At 36.3% G+C, this 18220-nt stretch overlaps 1 protein-coding gene across 6 annotated transcripts in view; it reads left to right on the top strand.

Annotated features, from left to right (window-relative positions):
• Nucleotides 1-18220, top strand: part of DMD (dystrophin) — a 1886383-nt gene that overhangs the window by 809730 nt on the left and 1058433 nt on the right. For all 6 annotated transcript variants that reach the window (XM_074968560.1, XM_074968534.1, XM_074968525.1 and 3 more), the window contains one exon: nucleotides 15169-15363. In XM_074968560.1, coding sequence (XP_074824661.1) covers nucleotides 15169-15363 — 195 coding nt within the window. The remainder of the gene's footprint in view (nucleotides 1-15168; nucleotides 15364-18220) is intronic.

Raw genomic sequence — 18220 nt, 5'->3', positions numbered from 1 at the left:
CAAAGTGAGAAAAATGCTGCTTTTGAGAATTTATAAGAGATTAATTTAAGGATGTTTACTTTGTACATTTTGACATGTGATGTTGACACTTGTGTTTGAACAGTCATAAAGCATTTTATATCTCAATGACAATGCTTAAAACCCATAATTTTGTGCAACTGTGAAAATGTAAATATATAAAAAATTAAAAATGCTTTAAGATGAATATTGATATTATTTGTTGAAAATACATAAAAAAAAATTGAGTTCTGCCAAGCCTAAATGTAGCTATAAGGTAGAAAGTAAGGGAAAAAAGGAATACAACAGTATCCCCTCTCATTAACAAAAAAGAGTTTCAAATAAATCCATTGAGTATTTTCTTTACTCCCATTTTGACAATTTACATAGAAATACACGTCCAGTACATTAAGCAGAATAATGTCTGAGAGCAAATGGCAACTATGGAAAGCTCATCCTGGGAGAGGATGATAACTTGGATATGTTGAAAATGCATATTAAAGATGATGAAACAGGCACATCAGGAATAAAAGTGCACAGGACTTGAAACCACCTTGAGTGGGAGATCATAGAATAGTAAAAAGATGTGTCCTCTTTTCCTCCCACCCCAGTGGTGGCACATATGTAATGAAATAAACACAATAGGCTAAATTTTATGCTTGGATTTTTCTAGGCAAACCCCACATAGAGAAAACATGTCTCAGGACAAAATTTAGCCCCTTATTTCTGTGTTCAACATTCATTATCATCTTGCTAAAAAAAATCACCTGGAAATCAATTGGTAGCCAGTGCAGCACATGAAGTTCAAGTGATTTACTGAATAACTGAAAATGGAGATTTTATGTCGAGTATCCACAAATTCCAATGAAGTCAATGGGAGCTGCAGATGCTTTAAGACCTTTGAAAATCAGGCTCTCTGTATGTAATTTGATATTAGTGATATTATATCAATGTAAATAATACTCATCAAAAGAAGTGGTATTCTTATATTCCTTTTTTTACCCCCATAAATACTACTACATGATGATAATTTAAACCTAGGGAGTATATTTCTAGGTTACTATTACACTTAAGTGTCTAAATTCACTCAGCCTTTGGATTCATGCTAAAACTAGCAGATATGCACTAGTTGTCATATTTCTTTGCTTAATTATTCTTGTGTGCCAACAAAAGCAAGATTCTTAAGGCAACTTCTAAAGTCCAAATTCTACTCTCTGAGGTATGTGCAAATTTCCCATGCAAGTTATTTTTTGGCAGAATTTAGCCCTAATATATATTCAACAATTCATATTGCTTGCTATTTGTGTTTTACTTGCTCTTCTAGAAAATTTCTCCCACAGAACAGTACCTGGGTAATTCTGAAGTAATTTTGTTAGAGTTTATTAAAATTATTTTAAAACATTTTGACAGCTACACTTGACATCTTCTCATCTGAATATTAGCAGTATGTTATTAACTAAGCCTAAAAAATGGATGTCTGTAAATCTTCAGATTTATGTGGGAATGTGAGAGTTCTCTTTATTATATATACATGAATCACATACACAAAACTAGAAATAGCAAAATAAATTGCACTGTGTTTATGAAATACACATTAATTCCTTTTTACAAAAGGTAACAATCACATTCAGTATAGTCCAAAAGTAAAGTTTCTAGTTAGTTTTGCTTACAGCAGTTTGTCCTAAAGTTGCAAAACAATAATTTTCTTCTAATTGAATGAGCCTTAAAAACACTGATTAGAAGTGACAGTTGCATTTTTATTTAATACATTGAATTACCATGTTTTTTCACATCCTCCAATATGCTTTCTGCTGTTGAATACTTTTTCTTGTTCTTTGTTAGATAATAGCAGTTGACTATGTCTTTACAAATCTGTAGATTTTTACTCTTAAAATATTTTCTTGCACAATTCATGAAAATTTTATACTTCTATATGATTTTTTTAAATTTTGTTTCTTTACATCATTTGGGACTATTTACTTTCATTATTATGTTGTGTATTTGGTGTCATTTTAACTAATATGACTAAGTCTGAGTTTATTGCTATGTACACATCGTTGTCCAAAACAGAACTGATATGGTGACTGGAATTCTCTATCCAGCCACACCAGAGAAGGAAGAGGCAACTCAATCTTCCCCTTTAGCAGCTTGTGTCCCCTAAATCCAGTCTTGATAGTAAATTTTCAGTCATGATTGAGGTCATTTGAGAAAGACTTTTTTTTTTTTATAACCAGAGGTGACATGCCTAATTTTGATTAGCAAAAATGAGATGAATTTCACAATTCCATCAAGAGGGAAAGGCTATTTATGAATGGGAAAGAAATTACTGGATAGTTTTAAATTTGCATCTACAAGGTTTATTCTTCCTGTAATGCACTGAATTTATTAAAAAGTCCCAAAGTATGGACTAAACACCTCTATCACTGATGAGTTTTATTGGGCAGTGCTATCTTTGCATTACATAAATAACTTTTTTCCCTATCAATATTAAAAAAATTAAGACTTGCTTAGTCTCTTTTGAAATCATATAGTTAATTACAAGTCTAAAGGTAACTTTGCAATATTTTGTTATATTGGAATGCTGTATTATACTGAAGCATCTTATATCTTCTTCAATACTTTATGAAATTCTTATTACTGGATTTCAATCCCCATTGTTTTGAAAGAACAAACATGTGCCTTGTGTAATGAACATTGAATACAACTGTTTCCAGAAAGAAACGCCTTGATTTGAAACTAGAATACAAATAATGGATTCTCCTGAGCTTAAACCCTTAAATGTACAATCTTCCATGTTTTGTTTTGTTAGTACTGAGGAGAGAATAATCTGTGTGTTTGCACTTAAACTGATGGATATGTGTTCAGTCAAAAATTGGGGGTGGGGAGGGGGAGAATAAACTGATAACCTGATTTTCCATCTCTTGAAAGATGATACATATCATCATTAGAGTTATGTGCTTTATTGTATTTCACTCACTTAGTTTCAGGGTTTTATATTATAAATCAGTGGTCAGCAGAAGTCGGATAGATGTTGTCAAATAGTTAAGGCTGTTAATATGAATTACCTTATTTTTTACAGAATAAGAAATAGAAATGGCCTGTTATTGCAGGTTAGTTTGTGCACCCACTTCATAGTCAGGTCTGTTCCCTACTATGCAATATTCAATTTTGTTTTGAGGGGGATATTCTATTGTCACCAAGAAAAATTAAAATAACCAACTTACTTTCGTGGGGTACAAGCAATATTTGAGGTACTCTTCAGCTTCTTAACCATCTAACCGCTCTCAGAACTGTGCATATGCATGACTGACATACTCTATAATGTTGTTACACAAACAAGAAAATAAGCAAAGTTAAATCATAGCGGTTTCATTAGTAATAAAAGGTGAAATCCTGGCCCTGTTGAAGTCACATAGAAGTTTTACCATTGACTTCAAAGAGGTCAGGATTTCACCTATACAGGAGAAAAATCAATTTTCATCTAATGATAAAAGACAAAATTGCAAGAGCCAGACTTTTTATTTTCAAACTATTACACTTACATGGTATAAACAAGGAAGAGTGAGAGAACTAACTTCAGAAACAATATTGGGTCTGCTTAAGGTAAGTGTGCAAAATAAACATTTTGATATTGCCAAAATCAATTATATGCTGACCATTTATGGGTATTATCTGCAACATTACAATCAATGCCAATACTCTCAACCTGTCAAGACTGCTTTAGATCAACCTTACTCAGGATTGAGCAACTCAGTGCACAATCCATTTATCCAGCCCTAAATGGGTCTGATGCATATTTTAGTATGATAGAACCAGTGCCAAGATTTATCTGAAATCGATAGAAAAAATATAAATACATTGGGACAAATGGGTTAATTTTCCAAGTGAGACATGACTCTGCCTTAGGTTCTGTAAATCACTGTATAAATGCCTAATATTATTCTTTATCCCAAAAGAGAAGAGACTGTTGTGTGAGAGGAAGTGTGATCAACCTCAGAGTGTAGATTAGGGGAAGTGCTCACATTAGGTGATCAAGATCACACACAAAATTTCACTAACAGTCATAAATATAGTCTGTAAAAGAATGTTCTGAAATTCTGCTAACTTTTCCAGAGGTAGGTCTCTTGGTTTTATTCCATAAAATCTAAGACTCACTAAATGTTTAACACATTTGCTATTGATCTAGTACAGACACATGGATGAATTTTAAGTGGCAGGCTGCAACTTTTTATTAAATGTAAATACACGGGAGGGGCACTACCTGCCATCAATCCTACTTTCCTATACCAAGCATTTAAATTGTCCCAGTGCGGGGGTTACAGAGCTCCTACCATAAAACCTGTAAATTGGGGTAGGTTCCTCTCAGCCTGTAGTCAGAACTCAGCTCCCTGTGAGTCCTAGCACTCTCCCCTCAAACTAGGGGGACAGAAGGTGCAGCAGGGTGGGGACTTGAGCCCACAAGGGCCATGGGGTCTGACCTTAGCCATTGAAGGCCACAAGTTCTCACTCTATGCCATAAGCCCCAGGCCCATCACTAAACTCCCAGGTCTCTTATCTCTGTGAACTGTTCATTTTATCCTTTTAACCACACTGGAAACCAGTTACAGGTTGTTACGAATTACCAACTCAACCAAGTTCCTCAGTTAGATACTAAGTGCATTCCCACTTAGCCCACTGTGGCTCAAAGATGATGCAAAGAAGGTGAAAAAACTCCTTTGCCAATTGGCCCCATGGGAGAAAACATTCCTTCCTGCCCAGCTGGACCCATAGCATCTGCCAGCCAGATCCCATTTTTTATTTCAGGGTGGTAGCATCGTATTCATTTAGAGTTAATAAAAAGTTAAAGTTACTAACGCAACTTAGAGTATGTCTACACTGCAATTAAACAACCATGACTGGTCTGTGTGAGCTGACTTAGGCTAAGGGGCTGTTTAATTGCAGTGTAGGCTTTCGGGCTCGAGCTCTTGTCCATTAGACCAAGCCCCACAAGCCCAAGTCTGCCAGCCATGGGTTTTTAATTGCAATGTAGACATAACTTTAGTGACTGTTTCACATTAAATGGTGTTATACAAGATTTGGGGTTTGTTATTTTGAGTGTTTAGCTTTTTTAGTTTTACAGTAAAACACTTATTTTTTTAACTTTTGATTAAAGCTATAGAAAAGAAAGAAAAACAACTAAAATCTTTAAAAAAAGAAAAGGAGTACTTGTGGCACCTTAGAGACTAACCAATTTATTTGAGCATAAGCTTTCGTGAGCTACAGCTCACTTCATCGGATGCTTATGCTCAAAAGATTTGTTAGTCTCTAAGGTGCCACAAGTACTCCTTTTCTTTTTGCTAATACAGACTAACACGGCTGCTACTCTGAAACTAAAATCTTTGAGATTTAAAATATCAAGTAAGGCTTTTATTTCAATAACATTTTGTGTAGTTTTTTAAAGCTGGAGAGTTTTTAGAAGGAAAGTAAGTTTTGTTGGACAGTTTTTAGATGGTATTAAAGATGGTAATTGTTTTTTTGAGGTAGGGAGAAAAGAAGTTAGTTGAAATGGGTTGGAGCTGGTTTTGCTGCTCGAAAAGTTTGATTTTGTTTTATAAAAGACAAACAAGAGGAACATGCAAAGAAGGGGAGAGAAAAGAACAGCAAAGAGAGAAAATGCAGCTTCTGTCTTTGGGGTTGATGTTTACTTGCAACCTTACTACTGTAAAAACAGGCCCAGCTACCATGTCTTGGTAGCTACTCGGAGGCTTGGCAAACTCATACCAGCATTGGGCTCGTTATTAGGGCATTGTTTTTAGTTGCCTCTCTGGTCACAGGCTTACAGCAGTGTTGCAAAATATGCAGTTTTGGCCAGCTAAGCCAGTCTCTTGCTAGACAGAAGGAAAAAAGAAAAAGATAGGAAAGAGAAGAAATATGGTAGGAAATGAAATTACATGGGGGTCGTAGAGATCAAAGAAAGAGAGACAAAGTCTCACATCCAAGGTGGCAGTCACATTTTAGTCGGTGGAGGTGATGATGCCATCTGGATACCTTTCTTTTTGGCCTGGTCTGGTCAGAACATTTCTCAGGATTAGAATGGGGAGGGTGTGGGGTCCCAGAATATGGTAGGGATTGCAGCCCTTATGGTGAATGCATTTTTCATCTGAAGTTGTGTTTTTTTATTAAAGGGACTCCAAAAGGAAGTGATGGGTAGACTAATCCATCCTTTCATTATTTTATTTAGGCTTAGTATTGGACATATTTTGGTCTATTAACTTTTTGTTTTACACTGTGTTTTGTTTACCAGGAATGATCTTAACACCATCCTTGAATCATATTAATAGACCTTTTTGTTTGGACTAATTCAGTCTTTTTGTCTCCTTTCATACCTTTACTCATTGACATTTTGTTGTTATAGGTTATCACGACATTTTATGAACTTTCGCTCACTTCTTACAACTGAGCTCACAACAGAGGTACCTTTGTAGGCCTCATAGGGTGGGGGGGTGCTGAAATGGAGTCAAAAGAGGCACTGCATTACCTGTGTCCCTGTTAAATCCTGAGATTTGAGGAATGCACCAGTCTTCTCTCATCCCCCCCCCCCCACCAACTGGCCAATGGGCCCAGAGACCTCAAGGTGAGGGGAGGAGCTACCTTCTGTTTCTCAGCAAGTGTGTGTCTCCATCACTGCTGGGGCTGTCCCCCTTGGCCATTTGCCACAGCAAGTTCCCCACCTGTTGAGGCAGGTGGGTGTGGTATATTGTCAAAAGCCTTTGTTTTATTGTGCAAAAGGTCGTTCGAGACAAATCAGTTATGTCATCTCCAGATAAATAACAACCTTTTAAAACTCAATACCTGCTCCACAATTGTATCAAGTGAAAATTTTGATGCTCAGACTTGCTGCCTTATTGCTTCAGTTCAGGATTCTCCCGCCATCCTCTTCCAGAGTGTAAGGGACTGATTCAATTTACGCAAGAGACAGAGCCACCCCAGGAGCCTTAGGTCAAGGGAACAAAAACCGATGCCTCTTCCCTCTCCTGCCACTCCTTGGGTCCTGTGCTAAGTCTGAGAATATACTTTTTCTGTATTTTCCTTTCTCACTAATTCATTACCAACATATTTGTATGTGAATAGATTTTTTTCCTCCTAATTAGTCTTCTTTTCCCTAATTTACTATGTCATAATGTGGCCTCCTAATGATTTCTGTGATAAGGGTTTGTAATGTTCCAGACAGTGGATTGTGAAATGAAGCAAGAAGAGGAAGGTGCTTTCAGAGATGAAGATGGTTTAGTTACCTGAACTAGTAGAGGGAGAACAATTTCACATCCTGAGAGTGTCTGGACTCGTTTCTTGAAGTACTAGAGTCAGCTTTGGCATAATTCCAACAGTGAATGAGAGATGGATGGAAGCCAAACCCTGACATTGTTCTGTATGATGGACTCAGTGTAAATCCAGCACAGCAATGAATGAAAGGATTACTTGAAGGAGTAACAATGGGAAGAAAATGCAAGAGAGTAAAAAGGAATTTGGTAACATTTTTTTAAAATTGCTAGAATGAGGCAGTGGTTCTTTCAGAGCAAGACACTGAACATTAAATATTGTGGCCAAATTGAGGTGATTTTATCTACCCTAGTTTTTGCTATACTGCGCTCTTCTTTTTCCCTGATAACTACTGGACTAACATATGTCAGCTTTCACAGATGAAGTTAGTATATTTGCATTATTTTTTGAAACAAGGCACATGTTTTCCTCCTTTGAACAGGTTGAATTTCATCATTAAGGCACTTAATGCACAATTGGACGTTGATCTGGTGCAGTGTAATGTAACATTAATGTTGGGGGCTAGGTCATTCAGTAGATAAGTGCATTTTCTTTTTACTTCTGAAGACTTGGTTTATGTCAAAGGCATTAATAAATTTGATAGTCTCATTTGTGTGCCTTCCAAGCCCAACACACAATCGGGCATGATTGGCTATCCAGAGATGATAAGAAGTGGAATAGCGGGAATGTTGAAAGTCAGGATTAAGATTCAGCATCTTTTTGCCCTATTTCTGACTCTAGCTGGCTTTGTTGGACTGTTACCTGTATAGACACTATTTTTTTCTTAAAGGAAAAGATTAATCTAACCTATATTTATCCTGTTAGTCCTTAGTAACTATGAAACCCACAGCATAGAATAACTCATCATCCGGTTCAATGTTGAAAATGAATCATCATAACTTTTGTCTGCATCCTTCTCTTTTGAACAATGATGAAGAAAAAATTGATGCAATTACAGGGAAGAAAAATATGATTTGATTTTTTTTGAGTGGAATAAATGTGTTCATCCTAATTCATTGCTTCGTGGAAAGCAGCTGACACAGGTACCTTTCAAATCCACACAGAGTGCTAATAGAATATGGCATGACCATCAGAATCTGCTGATAGGTGGCACAGAACTTGAACCTGAATGGATATGGCACATACCCACATGTGTGGAGAGAAACTCTACATTTCAATCAGGTTGTGAAGGTCACAGACAAGTCACCAGGAGGAAGCTCACACCCTTCTATGCCTGCTAGTACATTGCTTGGGTGGAGGCTGTTGAACAGTTAATAAATCAAATTCTGCATTTTTAATAATTCTCTTTACTGTTAATAATACCCTGAATATTTCTTTAAAAGGATACACATTTAAAAGTATAGTTTTACTGTGACTAGCATAATTCATCTCATCTATACAGATAATCATAATGAAAATCATTAGTGAGCTTGTAGCATCAGATAAAAAAGTAGAATTAATGAAGAAATAGAAGTAATATCAGTGCTTACTGATAGGACATTTGTTTTCTCGAGACGAAATTCATTCCCATTTTTCAGGGCTGGAGTGGCTTTTAGGTGGTGCATTGACATTATGTTGCCTCTCTGTACATGGGGTGAATTTAATCTTAAGTGGTTATGTGACGAAAAGAATTAGATCCAACTTTGAAAAAGCTTCACTTCTTACATAAAATATTGGTGTAATTTGTATAAAGTATGCATCTTTCTTTCAGGGTTGTGTGCATATACTGTTTTTATGTGATGGAGTTCTTCACAAGTGTCATAGCTGTGCATAATGAATGAAAATAAAACAGCTACACTACATTTGCAAGATGTTAATTACATTTTATTTATTGTGTAAGCTTAGGGTGGTATTTTAATGCTGTCTAAGAGGAACACCACATCTTAAAGAAGGCCCTGATTCCTTTCTCAGTGGTGTTACATCAGTGTAGCTATTTCATTGGAGTTATTCCAGATTTACACTAGTTTAAGTGCAATGAGATTCAAGTGCTAAAATCTGAACGCAAAGTGAATTTAGAAACTGTGTTAAAGATTAAAGACATTTTCTAAATTTCTAATCCTGCAGTGTGGGGATTTGAAATCTATCTACACTTGAAAGAGGTGCCTTTCTATGCACTGATAGCCTACTCATGATTGACCGAGGTCATTCAACCTCATGGTGACAAATTCCATATCCTCAGTATGATTTTGATGTGTTTTTTGTAAATATTTACATGAAATATATATACATTTACAGAGAGTACATAATGACCATGCTGAAGATGTGGAAATTGTCTGCCCGAAGGTGCACTGACCTCACCACTCATAGTTGGCATAGCAAGCAGTTAAGAGAACCTCTGTTGAGTGTAAACAACTTCTGTACATCCTTTAGGTCTAGATGTCTCTGATGTTAATGGCAATAATGCATTCTCTTTACTTCCTTTTTTTTTCTTTTTTTTTGTGTGTGTCTCATGATATCTTCTTGGGAGACACTGGTTAGTGAATCTCACATTTTTCGGAGGTTTGTTTCAGATGAGCATCCAAATGTTCAGACACTTATTTATCTAACCTTATCTGAAGCTTTGAGGCCGATGCCTTGTGACTGTCTGGAAGTTGCCTGGCTCTCTTTACTGACCACCAGCATAAACCCAAACTATCCATGTGAGGTTATCCTTCCCTCCCTCCCGCCCCCCAGCTCTACCTTCAGCTGCAGTTAAAGGGTTTTTCCCCATTGCTTTGTCCATTCATCAGATCATTTTCTGGAGGAAGTTAGGACTCTCCTCCCAACTCCTTTCCCCTCTACTCATTGGAATGCTACCATGAGCTGTTTCAGAACCCAGCATTGCCAAAAGCTTCCCTGCTTTGTATTCTGGTGCTTTATTCCCCACAGTGCATTGTGTCTTCCAGAAGTATTAATTAAAAATTTTCAGAGCACAGCAGTGAGGATTCTACTAATGCTAGGCCCTCCACTGTAGATCAACCAAAAGTAAGAAGTGTGTTGTGGTTTGACAAGAGAGTGGAGACTGGTGGGAAGTGAATGACTGCAATAGCAATGATTTTGAGTCTCTTCCTGTCATTTCAGGAACAGGGAAGAAGACTGGTGGGGTGAGGTGGATGGAATATCATCCTAGACTGACTTTTTTTAGGAAGCTTGAAAAAAATAAATATGTTCCAAAGAATTAGTAAAGCTTTTTAACGAATCAGCTCATCCAACAATCAGATTTATGCCTTCTGCTTTTTGTGGCTTCACTGTGCTGACACAATATAGGACAATTTACAATGATCTCCATTTAAAGGTCAACATGAACAAATAATGGTAGTTGAGATGCTTCCCCCTATTCTAAATAAATAGGAAATAATTTGAGATATTACTGTTTGGTAACTATTAGAAAATGTTGACTTTTTAAGCCAAAAACAGTATTATTCCAGATTTTATTTTTTATTTTATTGATTCATTTATGTCTGCTGTGCTTACTAAGAGGTATTTCTATGGATGTTTTCTGTCCCCTTGGCATTGAAGGGGGAAGGAATAAATTTTCAAAACACCAGACACAGTATTCATTAGGTAATGCAGAAAACATGCCTATGGAAAGATACCTTTACTTCATTTGGGGAAATCAGTATAACTGATGCAATGATAATATAAGGTGAGAAGGAATGAGTGCAATGTTAATCATTAACAAAAGCAAGTTGATTATCAAAAGATTAGAAAGGATTTGTACATATCAACGTAAAGAGGGATGTAATAATTGAAGCCAGAGTAAATTAAATACAAAGGGAAAGATTTATTGTAATTTCAATAAGAATGCATATGTTTTACATAAAGAAGGGGAAATGAAGCATCTGTGCTACTGGTTTCCCAACATCTTTTATAAATAGTTGAATAGCTTTTGCATGTTTTAGTTTGAGCATTTTAAAATTAATTGTTTACTATATTTTGTCAGCTTGTCTGGTTGCAAAGGGGGGTTATATTTATTCAGAAACTTCCCTACGAGTTTAGTAAAGTCTTTATCTTCAGTTTCTTGTACATTTTGTATCCTTATTGATTTTCTTGTTGCTAATGAAATACTTTGGCATTAACCAATTACATAAATATTATTGCTGCCTTTATTCTTCTTTTAAATGGATGTGTAGTTTTGGTGCCTTGTTGTTACTAATCTGCTGGTCAACTTATCTCTCTGCCATTCAAACCATTGAGGCTGCTGTATTATTCTTTCAATCGCTTCTTCTTGCGTCTTTCCCTCATAATTTATGTGATCTAGCTGTGTAACTCTGACCAGAAAAATATGGCTGCACACACAGCACTCTCCCCAGTAGAGCTACCCCAACATGCAAAAGGGAATGGAATGTCTACTCCGTCCTTTCCTGGTTTAAAATGCTTCTTGACCATTCCTTCCGCACACGCCTCAAAGCTAGCAGCCAAATTCTGTCTGGATCCGCATTATAGTGCTGGAGGTAAAAAAGACTCCTTGTGGCTTCTATCACCTCTGGCAAACTCACAAATTCGGAAGCAAAATTCAACCCAGAATCTCTTCAGTGTTTTATCCAAAGATAATAGATTTCCCCATCTTTTTTCTTTAAAAGGTCTCCAAAAGCAGATGAAAGAAGGTAGTTACACTTCTTTAAAACAATATTTAAAAAATGTAGTCAAACTTGAGGGAAGACATTTAACAGACCTCCACTTAAAGGTTTATTTTTTTTTAACTGTCTTATTATTTAGCCCTGCTCATACAGAACAACGATATTAACACTGGCAGGCACAAGTTCCTTGTTTACAGTAAAGCTCCCCTGATTGCCGCGCCACCTGTGAAGCTGCACCATGGTTATCCAGCAATGAGAAACTTTAAGCTCAGTGTACACAAGATCCTGAATGAGTGGGTGCATAATTTTCACTAACATTGATAGATGCTGTATGTTATATGCACTTTGAGAGAAGAATAAACTACATAGACCATTCAATGATTTAGGATAGTTGTTGAGACCGCTTCCTGCTGAGATCAACAGAAGTTTTGTCACTGACTTCAGATACTGCTTAATTTCACTTGGGCACAGTCTGACTAAGAGGCTTTACTGTTTAAAGCAGTAGTGTTTTGGGTTTGTTTTTTTTGAAACATTTTGGCTAGTTCTGTAAATACAAGGTATCTGTGAGATGACCATGCATCAGAGTTCAGCATAATTTTTTATTTCAGGAGTTCAGGAGAACTGAGGAATTGTTTTAATATCCACTCACAAAACACGGTTATTGGCCACTCTTGAGTGGCAAAACTACCAAGGGTTCTGCAGGTTATCACGAAGAAGTGCCAACCAAAACTTTATGCTATGCCACACCATTATATAGTCTACCTAGTCTCTTTTTATTTTACCCATCTCCTTAGTTTTTACACTGCCGTATTATACCAAAGTTTTTGAGCCCCTGTAATGCTGCATAATCTGATTGTTTAAAATAAAATTGACAATATTTTTTTTATCTCTGAGCCTATAAATCCATGCGCCCTTAAAGTCCAATCTTATATTGTACTGAGCAATTCATCGTGTGTTGAGAGTCCTGGACACGTTGCAAGATCAGACTCTTAATAACCAGGAGTACACATGTACTATCTTGTGAGTCAAAGGAGAAAAATATAACTCTTGCATTTAAAATGTCTCAAAAGTTAATCTAAAATAATAATATTTGTTTTACTCTAGCATAGTTATGGTCAGGAGTCAATTGTACTAAGAGCTATACAATCACAGACCAAAAAGTTTTGCTATACGTGAAAATGTCACTGTCTTAATGTCTCAGGACCTTAAAGGACTGGAAGCAAGCACAGTGTCTCGCAGCAGAACCTGGAAACTCATTTCTAGTTGTACATTAAAAATGTCCCATTTCTAGCTCTGCAGGGTTATCTGTCCCTGCTACAGGCCATAATAGTCTTTTACACTCCTCAGGGCAATGTAAGTTTTTTGGGGGTGGGAGGTTATGGGAGAATTCAACGTTTAGGAGGAAAGAAGGAAACACTTTTGTGGAAGTTTGATTTAAATTACTGACAACATTAGTGATGACACAACTGTTTGAAGCTGCACAGTGGTTTCAAATGTTAGAATAAGTCCTTAGAAGCTGGATTAGTGAGCAGAGTGCAGGTGAACCTGTCAAATGTGCATGATAAATTCAAATTATCTTATGACTCTACAAATTATCTCATGGATATTATTTCCATGTATGTTTGTATCTGTGCATTTAAGAGGATAATTGTGGGACTGGATGAAGTATGAAACTTTCACCACCAGTTCAAGCAATGAGGGAAGGCAGTTACCATTTAATGTGTGACATGATTTTGTGGTCTCACTCCCAAGTTCATAATGCACAGCTGTGGGCATCTCAAAAACCCACCGCTACAGCTGCCATCCTGGTACATATGCTTAGTGGAGGCATGTAGACTCAGACCTGACTCATCCCTATACATGGTCCTCACAATTAAAGGATGATACACCTTGGAAAGGCTTGTACTTATATTCGCCATCCTGCAGTTAAATAAACATTTTAGTCTCTCCAAGACTGTTAAACCAGTGCTTTCCATAAATACTGAGCACCTGCTCTAAAACCGACTTAAGTCAATGGAATGATCAGGACATTTAAACAACTTGGTTTTGATGCAACAGTCTCCAACAGCTATTTGGAAAAAACTCTTTGGAAAGACTGTAACAAAAATATGATGTTGCAGCATTTCTCTTGAGAACGCAGATGGATTTCTGTAGGATTTATATTTTGAGAAGAAATTCTGACACCTATGACCATCAAGTCACAAAAATCATGAATGCCTTTTATCTTGAAACTTTCCAGAAAGGTGACCAATGAAATCAGAATTAATAAATAAATAAGCCTTGGTAGGCACATTCCCCTCTGCCTTAAACCCTCAGCCCCTCTCACCTCACTTCTTGTCTGATTTCATGTTCACTGCAAACATCTGATTACTTTTGTTAGGAAGTTCTAAAGAATCTAAATCTGTCATCACTCGAACCCATCACTGGATGTCAGTTTGGCTCCATATGGTATAAACCAACCTTTTTTTCCCCCTAGCAATAAAATACTTGTCCCCTCACCCCTTTCACTACAGTTGGAATGGGCATGTATTGCATTGGCAGGTTTTTAGATAATATCCATTCAGATGAGAAGAACACCTGTGTGGCCTTAAGAAGAGTGTTGCTGGGATTTCTTTAGGCATGTGAAAGGGTTAATGGAAGTTTTGATCAAGACATTTCAAGTATCTACTTGTTCCGAGTTTTAAAGAAAGAGATTTTTATTATAGTATTTTATGAACAGAGCTGAACTAGCTTTGCATCTACACGTTGTCAGGAAATGGGCCTTTTTTTCTTTAATATGTAAAAGATAATGTTACACAACTGAGTTTAATAGAAAGCTTGAAGTGATTTAATTTTTGTCTATGCATGCACATAACAGGTATATGAAAGACATACACTTTAGTAGTTCAGATAAATGAAAATGCAAGCTGTAGTACTAGAATCAGAATAGTATTAGAATCATTGTATAGTGTTTAATTACCGGTCCACATTTACTAGATGAAGGAGAGGAAAGGAAAGCTCTTCTGCAAGAAACCATGGGGAAACGTTAGGAATTGCTGATTCAAACAGACAAGTGAGGAGGCATTGTACATAAACTCAAATATTTTTATTTTTTATCCTGAAGATTGGACAGCCTACACTTTATAGAATTATGCTATTTTAATAATACTAATATGTTTCAAATCTCTTTCTGTTTAATCCCGTCTCCTTTAGATGTTGTACAGGTGGAATTTATTTTTAATTGCCTCTGGGTTGTGAACTGGAAATTGCATTAAATTATAACTCTGTTTAAATGTTAAGAGACTAAAGGAAGCATTCTGTTGTATATCTATACCAGCAAACTGTTTATGAAGAGACAACAGATGTGGTGACTGAAGGTATGACTGTGGAAACCACATATGTGCCTTCTGCATACCTGGCAGAGATCCTTCGACTCCTGCAAGCCTTGTCTGAAGTGGAAGACCTCCTTACCTCTCCTGATCTGCAGGGCAGGGACTGTGAGGATCTCTTCAAACAAGAAGAGTGTCTGAAGGTAAGATGCAAGTCTTCTAATAGGAATATACACATCTTAATTCATAAAATATGGGGACACTGCAAAGTCACTTGTTTTATCTGGCCTTTGAAGAGAGAGGTAGGGAGACTGAGGTATAGGCTACCTGTGTGTGTGTGTGATAGATTACATACACACATGAAACAACTAAAACTAAAAGCCTAGTAGAATGTGGGTGGGTTTTTTACATCATATTTCATGGCAAATCTCAGAGGCTTGTTACATTAGAGGGCTATGTCAGTTGTGTGATTCATTGTTAGAAAATATTGTCAAATACTAAATTCTAGGCAAGAAAAAAAAATACTTTGCAGGAGAAATTATGAAACCTGGAAAGTCACTGGGCCTGATTTTCCATCACTTACACTAATGTAAATCATGTGTAGTTCCCTTGAATTTGGTGGAGTTACTCCAAGGTAATTGGTGTAAGAAGAGAATCAGATCAGTATCATAAACTGAACTAGATGAATGGTTTGTCAGTTTTTATGTAATAATGCTTGTGTCAGAAGGAGCCTTTTTATCACTAAAAATAAGTACTATATATGACGATAGCACTTTCAAGTTGTAAAAGAGCATGAACAAAAGACCATATTTTTATCTTTGCATTTAGCATTTTCTGAATAATTCCTTTAGCCCATAAATAGTTAGTTACATGCTCCTTCCACAGGTAGATAAATAGAAAATTGTAAATTTGTAGGCCCTAGGAAATTGGGATGTTCTCAGCCTATTAGCAATTATATTATACCTATATGATAACACATGAATAAAGTAGTGGTGAAAGAGAGAGACAGGATTATTTCTTGTTCAGTAGATCTACATTTCAATAGTCTTGAAAAAACAGTAGGATATTTCTTAACCCACTTGTAGTTCAGTTTCAATAGATTCAAGTGCTTCCAGGTACTGTATACTGACTTTCCCTAATCAATTTCTGAAGCAGACAACATGCCAAAGTTATTGTCATTCTTTATTTTAAGTAATTGCCCTTGTTAGAATGGTTTGTCTATATACAAAAATGTCATAAAACATGTAAATTAGTGCTAATGAGCTACCACTTGGTACTTGTTTATACAGTTTCTGTGTTAATGACTAGCTTGGTTGGAGGAGCAGTGACCCAGCAAGAAGCTTACTGGCAGTTGAGTGGCTCCCTATTAGTGCTCCTTAATGCCTTACACTTGTGCTGTCTTGGTCTGATTTACATCCATCACTAAACACTTGTTCATCCACACATATTTGATATTATTATAGCTGACACCAACTTTAATGATATGATTGCAGTGGTTACAAGTAAGTATTGCCAGAGGTTTAATTTAACTGAGCTATTAAATTGTCAAGAGATGCAGTTGTGGGCACAGTTCCATCTTTCTCACAAATAAATCTCTTACAACAGTCAAATGGATCTTGCACATTCATGGGCTTTTGGAAGGGGTATAGGGTTGGGTGTGTTTTTTTTTCCTCTGAGCCTCTTTAATGAATATTTATTTCCTAGTAAAAGCATTCATCATTGTCATTACCCCTCAGTAAAAATAGAAAAGTAGTGCATAAATTGTACAGCTGCTGGTTGGGGAAGGTTTGAAATTAAATTGTGGTTGATTTTTATCCCTGACAGATTTGCATGAAGCAAATTCCAGGATAGTAGTGGAAATCTCTGTGTTTTTAAAACTAATTTTGTGATTTTCTTCTTAAGTCAAATAATTATTTGCTATTCTAATTAAAACTTTAAAAGAAAAACAAACTTGTGTACAAGAACCTTGCAATGATAACTGCTTTGAATAATTTTCACAACAATCATTATGCATGGGAACATCTAAATGTGGGATTTCTTTAGCTGTTATGCGCAATCAAAACTACTAATACATTGGAAACATCAAGAACAATGGCAAAAAAAGTTGTTTTAATCATTGACTTGGCTGATGATTCTCACATTGGCTATTTATAACAAAGAGTGAATGGAAAATGTGAAAATGTTTCTGTAGTTGCAATACAAGTATTGTGCTAATGCTTAACCTATCTTAAGTTTATGAAGATTGTATGCAATTATTTGGTAGTTTTTCAGATACTGACTTGCAGGAATGTTTTCTTCATTCCCAGGTTTACTAAATGGAAGGATCTGATGGTCAGGGAACTTAAATTAAATCTCTTGAAGGAAATAGTCACAAAATTTGCATGACATCAAGTGGATTACTCACACTTTCAGGCATGTGAACCGATGTCTTCTGTGTTTTGTACTCCATCAAGCCCACTGTTATTGTTTTAACAAATTAAAACATGACAGTGCTTTCAAAGGAACTCCCATTGAATAGAGTGGGTAACATACACTGGAGGATTAGGTTAGTGAGAGACTTTCGTAATAGGACAAATAAAAGAGAATTACAAATAATTTTGGTTTCTCTTGCTGCTACTTCTAATGAATGGACATAGTTATATTTGGTTACAGGCTTTCTCCGTCAGAAGACCGCTTCCTGCAGTTTAATTCTAATCCTGTGTTTATGATCTCTTATTCTTCTCATATGGGACTAATTGTGATGCCATAAATTCGCCATTATAATTTCACTGCAGGATCAGGAAGGGAGAAAGCACAAAAAAATCTCAGCTAATTAGTAACAGCGGCAATGGAAACCCTAAACACTGCCTGAAAGGTTAAATGCATTTATGATCTTTTATACTATACTAACACTTTCATCAGCATGGAAGTCTGCCTGAATTGTAAAAAAGAGGGATTTAAAAAATCTGGTGTATAAAAGACTAAAGATCTGTCTTACATCTCATGTAAGTCCATTCATTGTGATTAGGGTGCCTGAGATATAATAGGAGACTATGGCCTAAGATGGGGGTGGATTTCTGT

This window comes from Natator depressus, chromosome 1 (assembly GCF_965152275.1).
Source record: "Natator depressus isolate rNatDep1 chromosome 1, rNatDep2.hap1, whole genome shotgun sequence".
Taxonomy (NCBI): domain Eukaryota; kingdom Metazoa; phylum Chordata; order Testudines; family Cheloniidae; genus Natator; species Natator depressus.
Note: the sequence above shows the minus strand (reverse complement) of the source record. Positions and strands in the feature narration are given on the sequence as shown.